Genomic DNA, 18,268 nt, shown 5'->3' with positions numbered 1-18,268 from the left:
CCTACACAGAGATGAATTTAGCAAAAACGGTAAGCCTTGTGTTTACAGATGCTATGATATATGAGATACATTTGTCTACCTGAGGTTATTTTGAACCCCTCACCATTGTTTTAACCTATAGATGCAAAGACCCTGCCTTTTATCACTGAATGCTTCAGTGTATGAAATACTAACCTTTTGGGCAAGAGTTTCTTTTCTTGTTGTCATTCTCTTCTTTACATTTTCAAGTGAAATTTCCAAACTTTCAGAAATGACCAGATTGACAAGGAAACACATTTGAAAATCTGTCACACTTGACTTTAATTAGTTGGTCTGTGGGTGCTCAGTTGCTCAAAGGAAGAAAGATCCATGATCATTATTTTAAACTTTGCAGATCAATGAAGGCTTCATTCCTCAGGCTGGGTTGGGACAGGCAGTCACAAGGCATTGACGTTTTTATAATAATCTTTATCCCCCAGTGCATCAGAGAGTTCTGTAAAAATTAATGAATTGATTTTGGAAATTTATTTCATTCAATAAAAGATACACTTCATTGAAAATTAAATGCATTCAAAACAAATTCATTAAAAGACACAAATATTTTATTATCCACAATTGTTCATCCATAACTGTAAAATAGAAGTTTAGAAGTGTTAGAGAAGTAGCATATACGAAATACAATTGTTATAAAGATATTATATGTACATAAACACATATACTTAAATAAGAATTTGACATGGATTTATAATACATTTCTAATAAATTTAATTCTAATTAATAAAATTATAATCAACTATAATAATTATAATTAATAATTAATATATAATAAAATAGATTCAATACATCTGATTATATAAAAAATTTAATTCTAATAAACTTTACTCTTACAAAGATGGTGATGATTACTGCTTTCATTATCATTAACACAGAACCTCCTGACACTATATGTATAATGCAATGAAAGACACCTTTCAAACTGACCGGTCAATTTGAAAATTTGTAAAAGTTAAAATTCTTCAAGTTAGTATTTTTTTAAAAAAATTGTTTTATTCAGCAAAAAAGCAGTGAGTCCACAAACTAAAATCTGTGGCAGTAGCCACAATGAGGAATACTGAGTAGCATTTTTATGAATTATGTTACTGCATATACTTCTGTTCTAAAAGTAAACCTTGTTTCTAAAAGAAAAGCCTGTTCATTTATTCAGCAAATATTTACTGAGTCCTTAGCCTGTGCCACGTGCTGTACTAAGCACCCAGGCTACAACAGTGGGAAAACAGCCCTCAAAGAGCTTACAGTCTAGTTGGGGAGACAGATATTGATCAAACGCATAAATACGATTACAATTCTGACTAGTGTTTTGAAGAAGTGACATTTAAACTTTCACCTGAAAGATGAAAGTACATTACTCTAGTCAGGACCAGAACTGAAATTTCTCTTTTAACACCAAGTGACGGGGCAGGGAAGATAAGGCATCTTGGAAAAACAAAACAAAACAAATAACAACAACAACAACAAAAAAAAAACCAGAAGTTTCCCTGGGGAAAATTAGGCTGGTCAAGATGAGCAAGACTGATAACGTGGCTAGCTTTCACTGATGGGGAGAATGACAAGAGATGAAACTGAAGAAACCTCTAGTGGCCATTGTTCAGGGCCCTGTAGGCCAGTGAAGCATTTTTACCTTTGTTCTAAAAGCACTGAGAGGTAATTGAAACATTCTAAGCAGGAGATTGACATGAAATAACAAGTCAAGGTCAGCACATTGCGGGTTACTGAACTCAATAGTATGACCTGCAAAAGAACTCCTCAGCATTTCCAACTCTTAAATCTTTTTCTTTAAATCTTTTTAAAACCAGTTCTTAATGTCAGCATATCAGAAGACGACCTCTGGTTCTCACATCTCTTCACTCTTGTGGCTTCTTTGGAGGAGGGAGGTTTTCTGATTCCTGTAGGCTTCCCTGTTTCTCTTCTAAGAATCCTGTAATCAGTTTGAAGATGCCTTTCCTCAGAAGAGCTTCACATTCCAGAGGGGCTTTGAGTTCTCACATGCCAAATTTGGGACCTGCTGTTGTACCAACTTACTTTAGATACTGCAGTGGGAAAAGGATACTCAGATATTTGCCACAATTATGTGCCCAGGAAACAAAGCCATTCCAAGAATACTTCCCCAAATGCCTCATCACCAGTCTTGTCTGACAGCACCAGGACGTTATTATCCCCCTCCTTTCTGTCTTTGGAATTGTGAAAGTTGGAAAGAAATCCTGCAAACTCATTTTTATATCACAACTGTATTATGCCCAGGTGTTAATCCCCAGCTCTCAGAATCCCTTACTGAAGCAGTGAATTGACAGGCTGTCACTCAGTGATTATTGAATGCAACACCACTACAGAGAGACAAGCACTCTTCTCATCATTCTACATGCACTAATTTAATCCTCATTATTATGCCCACTTTATAGATGGTAAAACTGAGGCTTAGAGTGATGACCAACTTGCTCATAATAAATGGAGCTTAAACATGAACAGAAACAGTCTTGCTCTAGAACTGACAGTAGTGCTATGAATTTTTTTTTTTATTTCATTTATCTTGAAATGATTCTCCTGGTAGTCAGTGAGGTCTTGCAAGCTATCAGAGTCTAATCCACACTATAAATCCAGCATCTGCCAAGCACAGTGGCTCAGGCCTGTAATCCCAGTGCTTTGGGAGGCTGAGGCAGGAGGATTGCTTGAGTCCAGGAGTTCGAGGTTACAGTGAGCTATGACTATGCCACTGCACTGCAGCATGGGTGATAGAGTGAGACACTGTCTCTAAAAAAGAAAAAATCCAACATCTAATGAAAAGAAAGATTAAAGAATGGTGGGGGGACATTTTTAACATCACAGTAACTATATAATCACATCCTTCTATACTAAAGTAGACCATTCTATAAATAGATGTTAAAATGTTAATACACAAATTCAAAGGGAATTTATCTCTTCAGATTACATAACTCACTTAGAAATATTTTCCTTCATGATACTCGTGGATAATATTAAAATTTCCACTAGTAACATCTTGGCTATAAAGACAGGTAAGGGTAATATGAATGAATTAAGTCTTTTTTAGACTCTCACAGCAATCTGAGAAGTTTCAAAGGAAGACAATGAGCTCTTTATTTATAGGTGAAGAAAATACAAGTTTCAATGTCTCAGGAGCCTTTGGATGGAACTAATATTAGATTCTTCTTTGCATGAGAAATTTTTTTTAAAATTTCTTTAATTGGACAAACCTTTATTTGCATATAAAGTCAAGCTTAGACTCCACAGCATGTCAAAGGAAGTCCTTAATGATCTGGCCAAAGACCTTTTCTGCTTCTTCTCAACTGTAGTCAGTCCCCCACATCTCCAGGGCCCCTGCTCTCCGGTCCCCACGTCCTTCCTAGTTGCATCATCTCTTTCATGCCCATATGCTTTTGCATGTGCTGTTCCCTTTTCTTATGATACCTTCCTTCACCTTCTTTGGAACCCCTTTCTCTTTATCTTAAGAGGGCCTAGGCATGACCAAGTTCAAATAGCCTCTGTTTTGTGAAATGGTCCTTAAATTCCTCCTTAATTTCTCCCAAGTAAAATGAATGATTTTATCTACTGGGCTCCCATAAAATCCTATGCCCACTTCTATTGTACCATATCATATTGTCATGGTGGGTTTAAGTCTATTTTGCTTCTTAAACTTTGAGCCACCTGAGCCCAGGCAATTGGAGTTCAATGAATGTGTTGTTTTCCCTTTGGATCCTAGGGATTGTGGTAGGTACAGGGGATGTATTAATGGATACAATATGATATTTTAATGGGCAGGTACTGGTAAAAATTGGCATGGAAATGGATAATCACAATGTTATGTGCTATGTGCACTCACAGAACTATGCTTAAGAGGCATAAAACATAAAGAAAAAGGATCTTCACTCAGATTTGGATGGGAGGGGTTGAGATAATGCCCAGGCCAAATCTTAAATGGTAGGGAGCAATTGGCCAAGAAAGGTATTGGAAGAAGACAGGCCTGAAAAAAATACATAAGCATGAAACCGCAGGGCATGTTTGGGGGAAAATACAAGCATTTCAGTGTCACTGGAGAACAAATGAACAGGAAGTAGCAATAAATGAGGTTGAGGAGGAGATGGCAGCTGATATGGGAGAGACAGGAAAAACTCATACACACTGCTGAAGAGTTGGGTATATCTTGCAGGTGAAGGATGAATTTGTAGCTGTTCATGAAGAGGAATAATAATGCTCAAATTAATTTGAGAAACATTGTCCTGACTGTGGTGTAGATAACACACAGAAAAGGAACATAGGCACAAGACTGCAGTAACATCTCTCCAGGAGAGATGAGGAAAGTCTAAACTCTGAAATGGCCCTAGGGAGTTACAAGTAGCACCACTGATGCACAATACATCTTTGTTAGATGAATGCATGGATGGATGAATGGAGGGATAGAAAGATAGGTGATTTAAATAAAGTTTAACCAGTTTTTCTTTGCTATGATCCAAATGTTTGTGTCTCCCCAAATTCATATGTTGAAATCCTAACCTTCAAGATGATGGCATTAAGAAGTGAGGACTTTGGGAGGCGATTAGGTTGTGAGGGCAGAGTCCCCATGAATGAGATTAGTGCCCTTGTTAAAGAGGCATGAGGGATCTTGTTTGCCCTTCCACCATGTGAGATACAATGAGAAAACTCCACTTATGAATCAAGAAAGGAGCCCTCACCAAACACCAAATCTACTAGCACATTGATCTTGGACTTCTAAGCCTCCAAAACTTTGAGAAATAAATTTCTGTTGTTTATATACTACCCAGATTATGGTATTTTGTTATAGCAGCCCCAAACAGACTAAGATAGTCTTATACCATAAAAATTGTTACATTGGTGGCATTTTATTACCACCAGAGTCATCTTTCAGTTCATTCTTATTATCTGTCCAACACCAAGTATAACCAGCAACGTCCTAATTAGCTGTACATCATACATTATCAATGGCAAAAAAACAAAAATTGGTTCTTCAGACAGCAAACAAAAAATATTTTCTTTTTACATGTAATGCACAGATATATAAACAGTCATACAATATATCTGTAGTATTAAAATTTCATGGAGGAGGAGGACAAATAGAAAAACAATATTCAAAAAAGCTCCTTGGGAGGTAATAATGATAAAAGATTAAGAAATGCTGTTCTAAATAATTGTTGTAACTTCAGTAGCATTTGCTAGTTTTAATCCAGTACAGTGAGTCTTTTTGTTTAACATAATTCTACTTGAGACTGTCTGAGTATTTGAGATTTAACTTGGCATTATTGCTTGTTTTGTCTCTGGTATCATATTGACTTTAGGAAAGTATGCCTGAAGAGAAAATAGAAATATTCCCATGACTCAGAGGAATGATATTTTAAATGTAATATTCATATTTCATCTAAGGACTACAAGTTATTTTGAAACAATGTTTCATCAATTCTCAAAGCAATCTATTTTATGGGGAAACAAAAAAGAACACTCTTGTGTTCTAACCTCTCCCTGTGGGGATAACAATTAGTTGTTCTAAATTCAGGCCTAGAAATTTTAACTTCTGAGTAACAGACGGCATCTGAAGTGCTGTTTCCATGATAATCAAGGTTCTGAGATGTGAATTTGGTTGCTCAGGAACCTCCCATGATGTAGTACCCAAGGGATCTGCTGAACAAGCTACTCAGTTAAGGCTAACACAGAATCAATACTGGCCTCAGCATCACACTTATCTACTCCGCCTCTCACCTCTCAAGGTGAGTGAGTCTGTTGAAAAATCATTCTTCCCAGGAAATACACTGGTTGTGATACTATTTCCAAAGAGCATTGGTCTCATATATGCAAAGGTGATGCCACAGGCACAGCAGACCCACTTCATCTGTTCTAGCAAGGCCAGAAGAGAAAGTTATGGGTTCAACCAGAGTGGCTGCACACATACTGTCACAGTATCTGTCGTTCTAATGAACTTGAATACACTCATGTCTGTGTATTCAGACATGGGATCCAGATTGTCCATTTTAAGATAGAATTATCTTCTAAAACTATTGCTGTGGGGACCAAATGTCTCCACCTGCTACTCTATTTCCTAAAGGCATTGGGCCATTTAGGTCCACATTATGCTAGTTTAGAAACAACTGAGTCCTCCTCTATCTGGGTCTTACAGGAAAATGTATATGCTGAAATTATGGATCAGGATTTTTAAGGTACTAGCCAGGGATTAGTGTAGCTCAAGGCCGTTGACCCAGTGTTGTCTGAATGGGCTGAATTTCTTTAGACTAGATATACTTTCTGAGATCTGGGGAAATGCACATTTATCGCACTCCCTGCTTCAATCTCACTCAGCTCTTCTTAGTTTCCAAAAGGAGCATGGCTTCCTTCTTTTCTTGATTTTCATGACACTATATGCTCCTGATTTTCCTCCTACTTCTATATCTACTTCTGATTGCCTTCTATGGAATCCATTTTCCTGCCCATCCCTTAAATGCTTCTGATTTTTTCTCTTTTCTTCCTCCTCCTCAAAATCTTTCTAAGTGATCTTATCCATGTTCACAGCTCCAGCTATTCTCTGTTTGTGATGACTTCTGACCAGCTCTCTGTCCTGCATATAAGATCTGTACTTACCTGCCACTTGAGATCTCAACTCATATGTTCCAAAGTCACCTCAAAATCAACATATATCAGACTGAACTTATCATGCTTGCTAGAAAGCCTTCACTCCTGTCTTTCCAAGATGAGTGAATGATGTCCACCTGCCAGAATACTTCTAGAAATCTAGGCATAAATCATGGCCCCTTTCTTCCTCTCCTTCTACATCCAGTTTCATATCAGATGTTATTTTAGATGACATCTAGATTTCAGGTATCTTTCAGATATATATATACACTGCTGCTACTGCAATTCAAGCAACCACTATCTTTGGTCTGGATTACTTCAGCAGCTCCTAATTGCGATTTCTGCCCCTAGTGTTGCTCTCTCCCATCACTTGTCTACACTGAAGGCAAACTAATCTCTAAATCACTAATCTAATCATAGTATCCCCCCAGCTAACAGTTTTCAGTTGCTATGTATTTCTTTTCTTTTTATTTTTCATTTTTGTGGGTATATAGTAGGTGTATATATTTATGGGTACATTAGATGTATTGATAAAGGCATGCAATGTGAAATAAGCTTACTGTGAAGAAGGGGGTATCCATTCCCTCAAGCATTTGTCCATTGAGTTGCAAACAATCCAATTACACTTTTTAAGTTATTTTAAAATGTATAGTTATTATTGACTATAGTCATTCTGTTGTGCTATCAAATAGATCTCATTTCTTCTTTCTAACTTTTTTTTATACTTACTAACCACCTCACCTCATCCATAGCTCTCCCACTATGCTTCCTAGTCTCTGGTAACCATCCTTCTACTCTCCGTGTCCATGAGTTCAATGTTTTGATTTTTAGATCCCATAAATAAGTGACAACATGTGATATTTGTCTTTCTGTACCTGGCTTATTTCACTTAACATAATGATCTCCAGTTCCATGCATGTCGTTGCAAATGACTGAATCTTATTCCTTTCTGTGGCTGAATAGTACTCCATTGTGTATATGTACCACATTTTCATTTTTCTTTTCTTTTTTTTTAGACAGAGTCTTGTTCTGTCGCCAGGCTGAAGTGCAGTGGTGCGATCTCAGCTCACTGCAACCTCCGCCTCCCGGGTTCAAGCAATTCCCCTGCCTCAGCCTCCTGAGTAGCTGGGACTACAGGTGTGCATCACAACACCCAGCTAATTTTTTGTATTTTAGTAGAGACGGGGTTTCACCATGTTGGCCAGGATGGCCTCGATCTCCTGACCTCATGATCTGCCCACCTCGGCCTCCCAAAGTGCTGGGATTACAGGCGTGAGCCACCACGCCCAGCCACATTTTCTTTATCCAGTCATCTGTTGGTGAACATTTAGGTTGCTTCCAAATCTTAGGTATTACAAACAGTGCTGCAACAAACATAGGAGTGCGGATATCTCTTCAATATACTGATTTTCTATCTTTTGTGTATATACCCATCAGTGGGATTGCTGGATCACATGGTAGCTCGATTTTCAGTTTTGTGAAGAACCTCCAAACTGTTCTCCATAGTGGTTGTACTAATGTACATTCCCACCAACAGTATACGAGGGTTCCCTTTTCTCCATGTCCCCTCCAGCATTTGTTATTGCCTGTTTCTGGATATAAACCATTTTAACTTGGATGACATGATTTGCATCTCTCTGATAATCAATGATGTTGAGCATCTGTTCATATGTCTGTTTGCCATTTGTATGTCTTCTTTTGAGAAATGTCTGTACAAATCTTTTGCCCATCTTTTAATTAATTAGCTTTTTTTCTATAAAGTTGTTCAAGTTCCTTATATATCCTGGTTATTAATCTCGTGTCAGATGGGTAGTTTGAAGATATTTTCTCCCATTCTGTGGGTTGTCTCTTCACTTTGTTGATTGTATCCTTCACTGTGCAGAAGCCTTTTAATTTGATGTGATCCCATTTGTCCATGTTTGGTTTGGTTGCCTGTGCTTATGGGGTATTGCTCAAGAAATTTTTGCCCAGACCAATGTCCTGGAGATTTTCCCCGAAGTTTTCTTATAGTAGTTTCATAGTTTGAGGTCTTAGATTTAAGTCTTTAATCCATTTTGATCTGATTTTTGTATATGGTGAGAGGTGAGAGATAGTGGCCAAGTTTTATTCTTTTGCATATGGATATCAAATTTTCCCAGCACCATTACTGAAGATACTGTCTTTTCCCCAGTGTATGTTTGTGGCACCTTTGTCAAAAATGAGTTCACCGTAAATGTGTGAATTTGCTTCTGTATTTATTATTTTCTGTTGGTCTATGTGTCTGTTTTTATGCCAGTGCCATGCTGTGTTAGTTAGTATTTCTCTGCAGGATAATTTAAAAGTAATGTGATTCTTCCAGTTTTGTTCTTTTTGGTTTGGGTAACTTTGGCTATGCTGGGTCTTTTGTGGTTCCACATAAATTTTAGGGTTGCTTTTTCTATTTCTGTGAAGAATATCATTAGTATTTTGATAGTAGATTGCATCAAATCTGTAGACTGCTTTGAGTAGTATGGACATTTTAACAGTATTGATTCTTTCGATCCATAAACATGGAATATTTTTCCATTGTTTCTGGTGTCCTCTTTCATCAGTGTTTTACAGATTTCATTATAGAGATCTTTCACTTTTTTGGGTTAATTCCTAGGTACTTAATTTTATGTGTGGCTATTGTAAATGGGATTGCTTCTTTTATTCTTTTTTCACATTGTTCACTGTTGGCATACAGAAATGCTACTGATTTTTGTATGTTGACTTTGTATACTGCAAATTTACTGAATTTATCACTTCTGTTTTCTTACAGTCTTTATGTTTTTTCAAATATAAGATCATATCATCTGCAAACAAGGGGCATTTGACTTTCTTTTCAATTTGGAAGCATTTTGTATCTTTCTCTGGTCTGATGGGTCTAGCTAGAAATTCCAGTACTATTTTGAATAACAGCAGTGACACTGGGCATCCTTGTCATGTACCAGATCTTAGAGGAAAAGCTTCTAGTTTTTCCTCATTCAGTATGATACTAGCTGTGGGTCTGTTGTATATGGTTTTTATTATGTTTAGATATGTTCATTCTATTTCCAGTTTTTTAAAAGATTTTTTTATAACGAAGGGATGTTGACTTCTGTCAAATGCTTTTTCAGCATCAATTGAGATGATCATATGGTTTTCATTCTTCTTTCTGACGTGATGTATCACATTAATTGATTTGTGGCCAGGCGCGGTGGCTCACGCCTGTAATCCCAGCACTTTGGGAGGCCGAGGCAGGTGGATCATGAGGTCAGGAGATCGAGACCATCCTGGCTAACACGGTGAAACCTCATCTCTACTAAAAATACAAAAAATTAGCCAGGCATGGTGGCGGGCGCCTGTAGTCCTAGCTACTCGGGAGGCTGAGGCAGAAGAATGGTGTGAACCCGGGAGGCAGAGCTTGCAGTGAGCCAGCTTGCACTCCAGCCTGGGTGACAGAGCAAGACTCCGTCTCAAAAAAATAAAAAATAAAAAAACCAAAGCATTAATTGATTTGCATATGTTGAACCACCCTTGCATCCCAGGAATAAATCCCAATTGGTCATGATGAATGGTCTTTCTAATGTATTGCTGAATTAAGTTTGCTAGTGTTTTGTTAAGAATTTTTACATCAATATTCATCAGCAATATTGGCTTGTAGTTTTCTTTTTTTTTGTTTTTAGATGTGTCTTTGGTTTTGGTATCAGGGTAATACTGGCCTCATAGAGTGAGTTTGGAAATATTCCCTCCTCCTCTATTTTTCAAAATAATTAGAGTAGGATTGCTATTAGTTTTTCTTTAAATGTTTAGTAGAATTATTCAGCAGTGACGCCATCAGGTCTCGGGATTTTCTTTACTGGGAGACTTTTTATTATGGCTTTGATCTCATTACTTGTTATTGGTCTGTTCAGGTTTTGAATTTTTTCTTAGTTCAATCTTGGTAGGTTGTATGTGTCTAGGAATTTGTTCATTTCTTCTAGGTTTTCCTATTTATTGGCATGTAGTTGCTCACAGTAGCCACTAATGAACTTTTGAATTTCTGCAATGTCAGTTGTAATGTCTCTTTTCCATTTCTGATTTTATTTATTTGGATGTTCTTTTTTTTTCTCAGTATGGCTAAAGGTTTGTCCATTGTGCTTAACTTTTCAACAAATGACATTTTTGTTTTATTGAACTTTTGTATTTTTTTCATTTCAATTGCCTTTATTACCACTCTGATCTTTATTATTTTTCTTCTACTAATTTTGGGTTTGGTTTGTTCTTGGTTTTCTAGTTTTTTAAGATGCATCATTAGGTTGTTTATTTGAAGTTTTTTCTCTTTTGGGACATAGGCACTTGTAGCTATAAACTTCCTTCTTAGTACTGCTTTTGCTGTATCCCATAGGTTTTGGTGTGTTATGTTTCCATTATTATTTGTTTCAAGAAATTTTTCGATTTCCTTCTTAATGTCTTCATTGACCCACTGGTCATTCAGGAGCATACTGTTTAATTTCCACGTAGTTGTATAACTCTCAAAATTCCTCTCGTCATCAATTTCTAGTTATATCCCATTGCGGTAAGAGAAGATGTTTGATATTACTTAGATTGTTTTGAATGTTTTAAGATGTTTTGTGACCTAAAATATGGTCTATCCTTGAGAATGATCCATGTGCTGAGGAAAAAAATGTGTATCCTGAAGCTCTTGGATGAAATGTTCTGTAAATATCTATTAGATCCATTTGGTCCATACTGCAGATTAAGTCTGATGTTTCTTGATTTTCTGTCTGGAAGATCTGTTCAATACTGAAAGTAGGGTGTTGAGGTCTCTGGCTATCATTGTTTTAGGGCCAATTTCTCTCTTTAGCTCTAAAAATATTTATTATATGTATCTGGGTGCTCCAGTGTTGACTGCATATATACTTACGATTGTTATATCCTCCTGCCGAATTGAACCCTTTATCATGGCACAGTGACATTATTTGTCTCATCTTACAGTTTTTGTCTTTAAATTTATTTTGTCTGATATAAGTATAGCAACTCCTGCTTTTTTTGTTTGTTTGTTTGTTTGCTTGTTTCCAGTGGCATGGAATCTTTTTCCAGCCCTTTATTTTCGGTCTATGTGTGTCTTTACAGGTGACATGTGTTTCTTGTAGGCAATAGATCATTGGGTCTTGTTTTCTCATCCATTAAGACAGACTATGTCTTTTGATTGGAGAGTTTAGTCCATTTACATTCAATGTTGTTATTGATAAGTAAGGACTTACTCCTACCATTTTGTTATATGTCTTCTGGTTGTGTTGTGGTCTTCTCTTCCTTTTTTGTTTCCTTCCTGTCTTCCTCTAGTGAAGTTGACTTTCCCTGGTGATAGGATTTAGTTCTTGCTTCTTATTTTTTGTGTATCCATTGCATGTTTTTGGTTTTAGGTTACCAGGAGGTGTGCAAATACTATCTTATAACTCATTATTTTAACTTGATAACAACTTTACAGTATTTGCATAAGTAAACAAAAAGTAAACTAATAAAAATATGCCTTAACTTTATCCCCCCACTTTTCAACATTTTGTTGTTTCTACTTATATTTTATTGTACTGACTGTGCCTTGAAATTTTGTTGTAGTTTTTATTTTTGATTGGTTCATTGTTTAGTCTTTCTACTGAGGATAAGAGTAGTTTACATACCACAGTGACAGTGTTAGAATATTCTTTGTTTTTCTGCGTACTTACCATTACCAGTAGGTTTTGTACCTTCTACTGATTATTTATTGCTCATTAATGTCCTTTTCTTTGTGATTGAAGTACTCCCTTTACCATTTCCTGTGGGGCGGGTCTGGTATTGATGAAATTCCTTGGCTTTTCTTTATCTGGGAAAGTCTTTATTTCTCCTTCATGTTTAAAGGATATTTTTGCCAGATATCCCACTCTAGGGTAAAAGTTTTTTTCCTTCTGCACCTTAAATATGTCATGCCATGCTCTTCTGGCCTTCTTGTGTTTGGATATTAGTATCTTTCTCTAAGTTTGGGAAGTTCTCTGTTATTATTTCTTTGAATAAACATTCTACCCTTATGTCTTTCCTTTGTACTTATGTAAGGCCAGTAACTCTTAGATTTGCCCTTTTCAGCCTATTTTCTGCATCCTGTAGGCATGCTTCATTGTTTTTTATTCTTTTTTCTTTTGTCTCCTCTGTATATTTTCAAATACCCTGTCTTCAAGGTCACTATTTCTTCTGCTTGATCCATTCTGCCATTAAATGACTGATGCATTCTTTAGTATACCAATAGCATTTTTCAGCTCCAGAAAATTTCTGCTTGACTCTTTTTAATTATTTTAATATCTTAATTGAATTTATCTGATAGAATTCTGAATTCCTTCTCTGTGTTGTTTTGAACCTATTTGAGTTTCCTTAACACAGCTACTTTGAGTTCTTTGTCTGAAAGGTCACGTATCTCTGTTTCTCCAGGATTGGTCCCTGGTGCCTTATTTAGTTCATATGGTGAGGTCACCTTTCCCCAGATGGTGTTGATGCTAGTTAGATATTCTTCAATGTCTGGACATTAAAGAGTTAGGCATTTATTCTAGTCTTTGCTGTCTGAGCTTATTTGTAGCCATCCTTCTCAGGAAGGCCTTCTGGAAATTTGAAAAGACTTGGGTATTGTGATCTAAACTGTATCTGCTTTAGGGGGCACCACAAGACCAGTAATGCTGTGATTCCTGACGACTTGTACCACCTTGATGGCCTTGGTCCAGATATGGGAGAATTCTCTAAGTTACCAGGCAGAGATTTGTTCTCTTTCCTTACTTTCTTCCAAACATACAGTCTCCCACTCCATTTTGAACCACCTGAACCTATGGATGGAATGACACAAGCACCTCTGTGGCCACCACCACTATGACTGAGCTGGGTCACACCTGAAGCCAGCAAAGTACTGGGTCTCACGCAGGGCCTGCTGTAACCAGTCCCTGGCTATTGTATATGGTTTCTCAAGGCCCTGGGGCTGAACAATCAGCAAGTGGCAAAGCCAGCCACGTCTGTATCCTTCCTTTCAGAATGGCATGGTCCCTCAAGCCCTGGGTGGGTCCAGAAGTGCCATCTAGAGTCAGGGAGTAGAGCCAAAAACCTTAGAAATCTATCTGGTATCCTATTACATTGCAGCTGAACTGGCACTAAAAACACAAGACACAGTCCTTACCAGTCTTCCCTGTCCTTTCCAAAGGTACAGGAGCCTCACCCTATAGCCACCACCACCCTAGCCATGATGAGTACTTCCAGACTACCACTGATGTTCCCTTAAGGTCCAAGATCTCTTAAGTCTGCTTCTGGTGGATGCTGCCTAGCCTGGGACTCACTCTTCAGGGCAGTGGGCTCCCTCTGACCCTGGGCAGGTCCAGAAATGCCATCCAACAGTGAAGTCCTGGAATCAGAGACCCTAAGAGTCTGCTTGGTGCTCTACCCACCATGGCAGTGTTGGTACCTAAGGTGCAAGACAAAGTCCCCTTTACTTTTCCCTCTGCTTTTCTCAACAAGAAGAAGTTTTGTCCCACAGCCACCATAGCTAGTAATATGCTGAGTCTTACTTGCCAGCAAGTCTCAGAGGTTCACCCAAGACCCAAGATATAGTACCTGGATATCTCTGCTGGTTATCTGGGGCCAAGGGCTCTTCAGTTAGCAGGTGATGAATGCTGGTAGGTCTACATCCTTTTCTTCAAGGCAGCAGGTTCCCTTCTGGCCCAGGCTGTGTCTAGAAATGTTATCTGGGAGCTAGGGCCTGGAAGGGGGACCTCATGACTCTGACTGGTACCCTATCCTGCTGTGGCTGAGCTGGTATCCGAGAGGCAAGAAAAAGTCCTCACCATTCTTCCCCCTCTTCTCCCAAGTGGAAGAAAGGGGTCTCTTTTTAAACCATGAGCTGTACAGCCTGGGTTTAGGGGAGAGGTGATGCCAGCACTCCCTTGGTTACCTAAGCTGATGTCTCAATAGGGAGTTGCCTAAGAGTTGCAGTTCTTATGACCTAGACTGCCTTTCAAATTTACTTGGAGACACAGAACACTGTAGCCCTCTGTGGTGAGATTTGCAGGCACTCAAGTTCTGACTGCTGGGATCTGTGATTCCTCTCTGGCTAGGCCTGGTTTAAATATTCCCTGTGTGACTGGGCGTCCGCTGAGTTGGGTCTGGTTTTCATTTCTGCTCTAGCAGGACAGCACTGAGTTTAATGCCTCACAATTACTGTATTCTCCCTTGCCCAGAGCCCAGAGATGCTCTCCACAACAGGCCATTGCTGGTGGAGGTTGAGAGGGATGGTGTCAGTGATTCAGGACTGTTTATTCTATTTCTTCTGTGGCATTTTCAGCGATATAAAGTTAAATCCAGGTACTAAAGATACTCATCTGATTTTTATTTCTTATAAAGGTGTTTTTTGCTATGTAGATAGTTGTTAACTTGGTATCCTGGCAGGAAGGACAATGACCTTGCAGGGGTATGCGGAGCCTTCTGTTCCACCATCTTGCTCAGCCTCCCAATTCAGTTGTTATGTATTTCTCAAGGCCCTCTATTGTCTGAGCTTTTTTTTTTTCTCTTTAACGTCTTTCAACACTACCTTACCTTTTTTATACAACTTCCTCTAGGTTTTTAAACTTTCCTCCCCTTTTTCCCTTTTCTCTCCCTCTCCCTCTCCATTTCATCCAGGAATTTAATGTTCACAGGTATTTCCCTCAAACTTTCTTTGTTAATACACTATCATGTCTCTGGCCTGTTCATTTATCCTTTTGTCATGGAAACTTCCCTTCCTGCCCTGCCCAAGTTATAGTAGTTCTCATTCCAATACGCTGTCAGAAGATGCTGGACATCATCATTAACATCACCTGTATCTGTCTGCCTGCATCTATTGCTCCTAAGCACACACCATGATTCTGTCAGTGAATGAAAAATTGGTATTTCCTCTGCCTGAAAGTGCATTGCACCATCCTCCATCTACCATTCTCACCTTTATCCAGCTAAATCTTCCTAATCCTTCAATATTTATTTTAGGGAGCATTCTTCTGAAAGGTTTTCAGAAGATTTTCCTTGATTTTCCAGGCTATGCTATGTGACTCTCCACTATGATCTCATGGTGATGAATGAGCTCTTATAGTGAAAGTCAAATCACACCACTCCCTTGCTCAAGATACTTCAAAGGCCCCCTATTTTACTCAGAGTGAACATCAAAACTTTTAAAATGGCCTAATGTGCCCTATAGAATCTGCCCCCTTTTCCTCATTATCCTCATTTTTTTACTACTCTCTTCTTTTCTCCAAGCTTAAGCATGCTACCCCTTTAGTGCCATGGCAATAGCTGGGATGCTTTCCCTAGATAGCCACATGACTAACTCCCTTGTCTCCTTCAAACCTTTGCACAAATGTCCCTTTATCACTGAGGCCTATTAAGCCACCCTATTTTAAAATGCAATCTGCATCACTCCTTCCCACCTACAGATTCCTAATCTTCCTTTCTTTGCTCCATTTTTATAGCACTTATTCCCTCCTATCAAACTACACATTTTTATGACTATTGTTTATTGTCTGTTTCTCCTTATGAAAATGTAAGCTCCACGGGGAAAGATATTTTTATCTGTTTTGTTCACTTGAATCCTCCGGGTGCCTACAGTGATGACTGGAACTTAATAGGTGCCCAGTAAATGTGTTTGAAGGAATGAGCCCTGATTATATTGTGCTACAATTTCTTCCTTGTCTGCCTATCCACCACCAAACTGTGTACTTTTTGAAGGCAGGGGATTTTACTATTATGTCTATTTACAATATCTTAGCACATTTCCTCATAATAGTGGGTTCATAACAAATGTTTGCTAAGTGCATGTATTCATCTCTGACCTCCCCAATCCATAGTTTTGCAGGGTTTGTGATGACACCATGTTAAATCAGAATACAAATGCAAGAATGTTGTTTTCTTAGTAGGGAAGCGTCATTATAAACTATCACAGTATCTGGGATCTGCCGAGATGAGGACTCCAGTACGGATCAATATAGTGAATATTTCTCCTGCAGAGTTTCTTCAAAGGTTAAGAAATCCCCAGAGTCCATTTGGCCTTTTCCCCTTCCTGTACCTATACGTGAAACATTTATTTTAATAAGCTAAAAACTAAAGGGAAGACTGAGAATTGTAGAGCTTGAAAAATAGTATCTTGCCTTCTGTGACTTTTCTTTTTGTTTCCTTTCTCAGAGCTCTTCCCGCCATGATGCAGTGGGTCCGCACGCAGAAGCCAGGAGAGAGTGGCATCAATATTGTCACTGCCGATTTTGTAGAACTTGGTGACTTTATCAGCACTGTCATAAAGCTCAACTATGTCTTTGATGAAGGAGAAGCCAACACTTGATAGCACTACTTGGAGTTTCCATGAATAAGATGGAGAAGGCTCATTGTATTAGGGCATATTATCTGTAAACACTCTGATCTTCCTATTCCACCGAGTCTCTGAAGGGAATAGGGCTAGTAGTGGGTGGGAAAAGGGGAAAACCTGTTTCTTCAGTGATTACAATCATACTCTTCATTACTATAAATATTTCATTTCCCATTTGATGAGCAAAATCTACTTCTAGTGTTAGGAATAAAAAAAAAAAAAAAGACCAGTAACTTTGTTTTTCAAAATTAGTCTTTGTAACATAGAATTCATGAGTGTTTACTTGATTAGGTTCTCTATTTCCAGCCTATGGCTCCTACACTGTCTATATCCTGTAACCTTTCTGCTCCCTCTCTTGCTTGCTCTTTCTAGTCAGATGCTGTATGGGAATCAAAACAATTGAATGCCCAACATTTTGTGTATTACATTGTTGTCTTAAAACTTACTTGTTTTGTGGGACTTGTTATAATACTCTATAGTCATCTGCAGTTGGGCAATCATAGCTAACTTTTGGTCATAGAAAATCTGCATCAAATCAGTTTCCATGCATCAGTAATACTGAAGGTCATAATCAGTGATTTTTGTTATATGAAAATAATAGTTTTTCACAGTATTTCTATTTAAGGCAGCTATAAATATAGGAGAAAAATGTTTTTGGAGAACTGTGAATGCCAACTTCAGAGGGAAAAATGGTTGAGGGGTGAAAGAGATGTATGGCATTTCAATTTGGCAATCTCTTAAATAATATTGCCCTGCAAGTACCCAGTAAATGGTAAGGTACAAGTGTGTTAAATTGAAAACTCTGAAAAGAACTCTTTAAAAAGCCCTCTTAATGATGCTCTTGATGAAAGAAAAGGAAGGAAGGAAGGAAGGAAGGAAGGAAGGAAGGAAGGAAGGAAGGGAAGGAGGGAGGGAGGGAAGGAAGGAAGGAAGGAAAGAAGGAAGGAAGCGAGGGAGGGAGGGAGAGAGGGAGGAAGGAAGAAAAAAAAGACTGCAAGCTTTCCTGCCAATTTGGGATTTTCAAATATTTAATTCTAAATTCCAGATTTTAAGGAAGATTTTTCAAGAAACTGCGAGTTTTTGACTTGAAGGAAAGAAAGAGGAAGGCTGGTAGAAGCAGTTAGAGCAATGCATTTGAAATTATGTCCATGAAGTCACAGGGATCTGTGAAATATCTTTAGGAAACTTGAAATCTATGAGGTCTGAGTGGACTTGTTTAAAATTGGCACTGACTCCTCACTTCTGAGTTTCATCCCATCCGAGGGATGAGATTAAGGCAGAGGCAAAAGTTTCACA

The 18,268-nt window shown here is 38.2% G+C and overlaps 1 protein-coding gene across 1 annotated transcript in view; it reads left to right on the top strand.

Moving 5' to 3' along the window:
* Positions 1-17,915, top strand: part of PLCXD3 (phosphatidylinositol specific phospholipase C X domain containing 3) — a 191,620-nt gene extending 173,705 nt beyond the window's left edge. Inside the window, exon 3 of the mRNA XM_003274388.3 lies at positions 16,795-17,915. Within this exon, the coding sequence (XP_003274436.1) occupies positions 16,795-16,948 (154 nt within the window). The 3' untranslated portion in view covers positions 16,949-17,915. The remainder of the gene's footprint in view (positions 1-16,794) is intronic.
* Positions 17,916-18,268: the final 353 nt, after the last annotated feature.

Source organism: Nomascus leucogenys, chromosome 6 (assembly GCF_006542625.1).
Source record: "Nomascus leucogenys isolate Asia chromosome 6, Asia_NLE_v1, whole genome shotgun sequence".
NCBI lineage: Eukaryota > Metazoa > Chordata > Mammalia > Primates > Hylobatidae > Nomascus > Nomascus leucogenys.
This window is presented reverse-complemented; position numbering and strand designations above follow the sequence as displayed.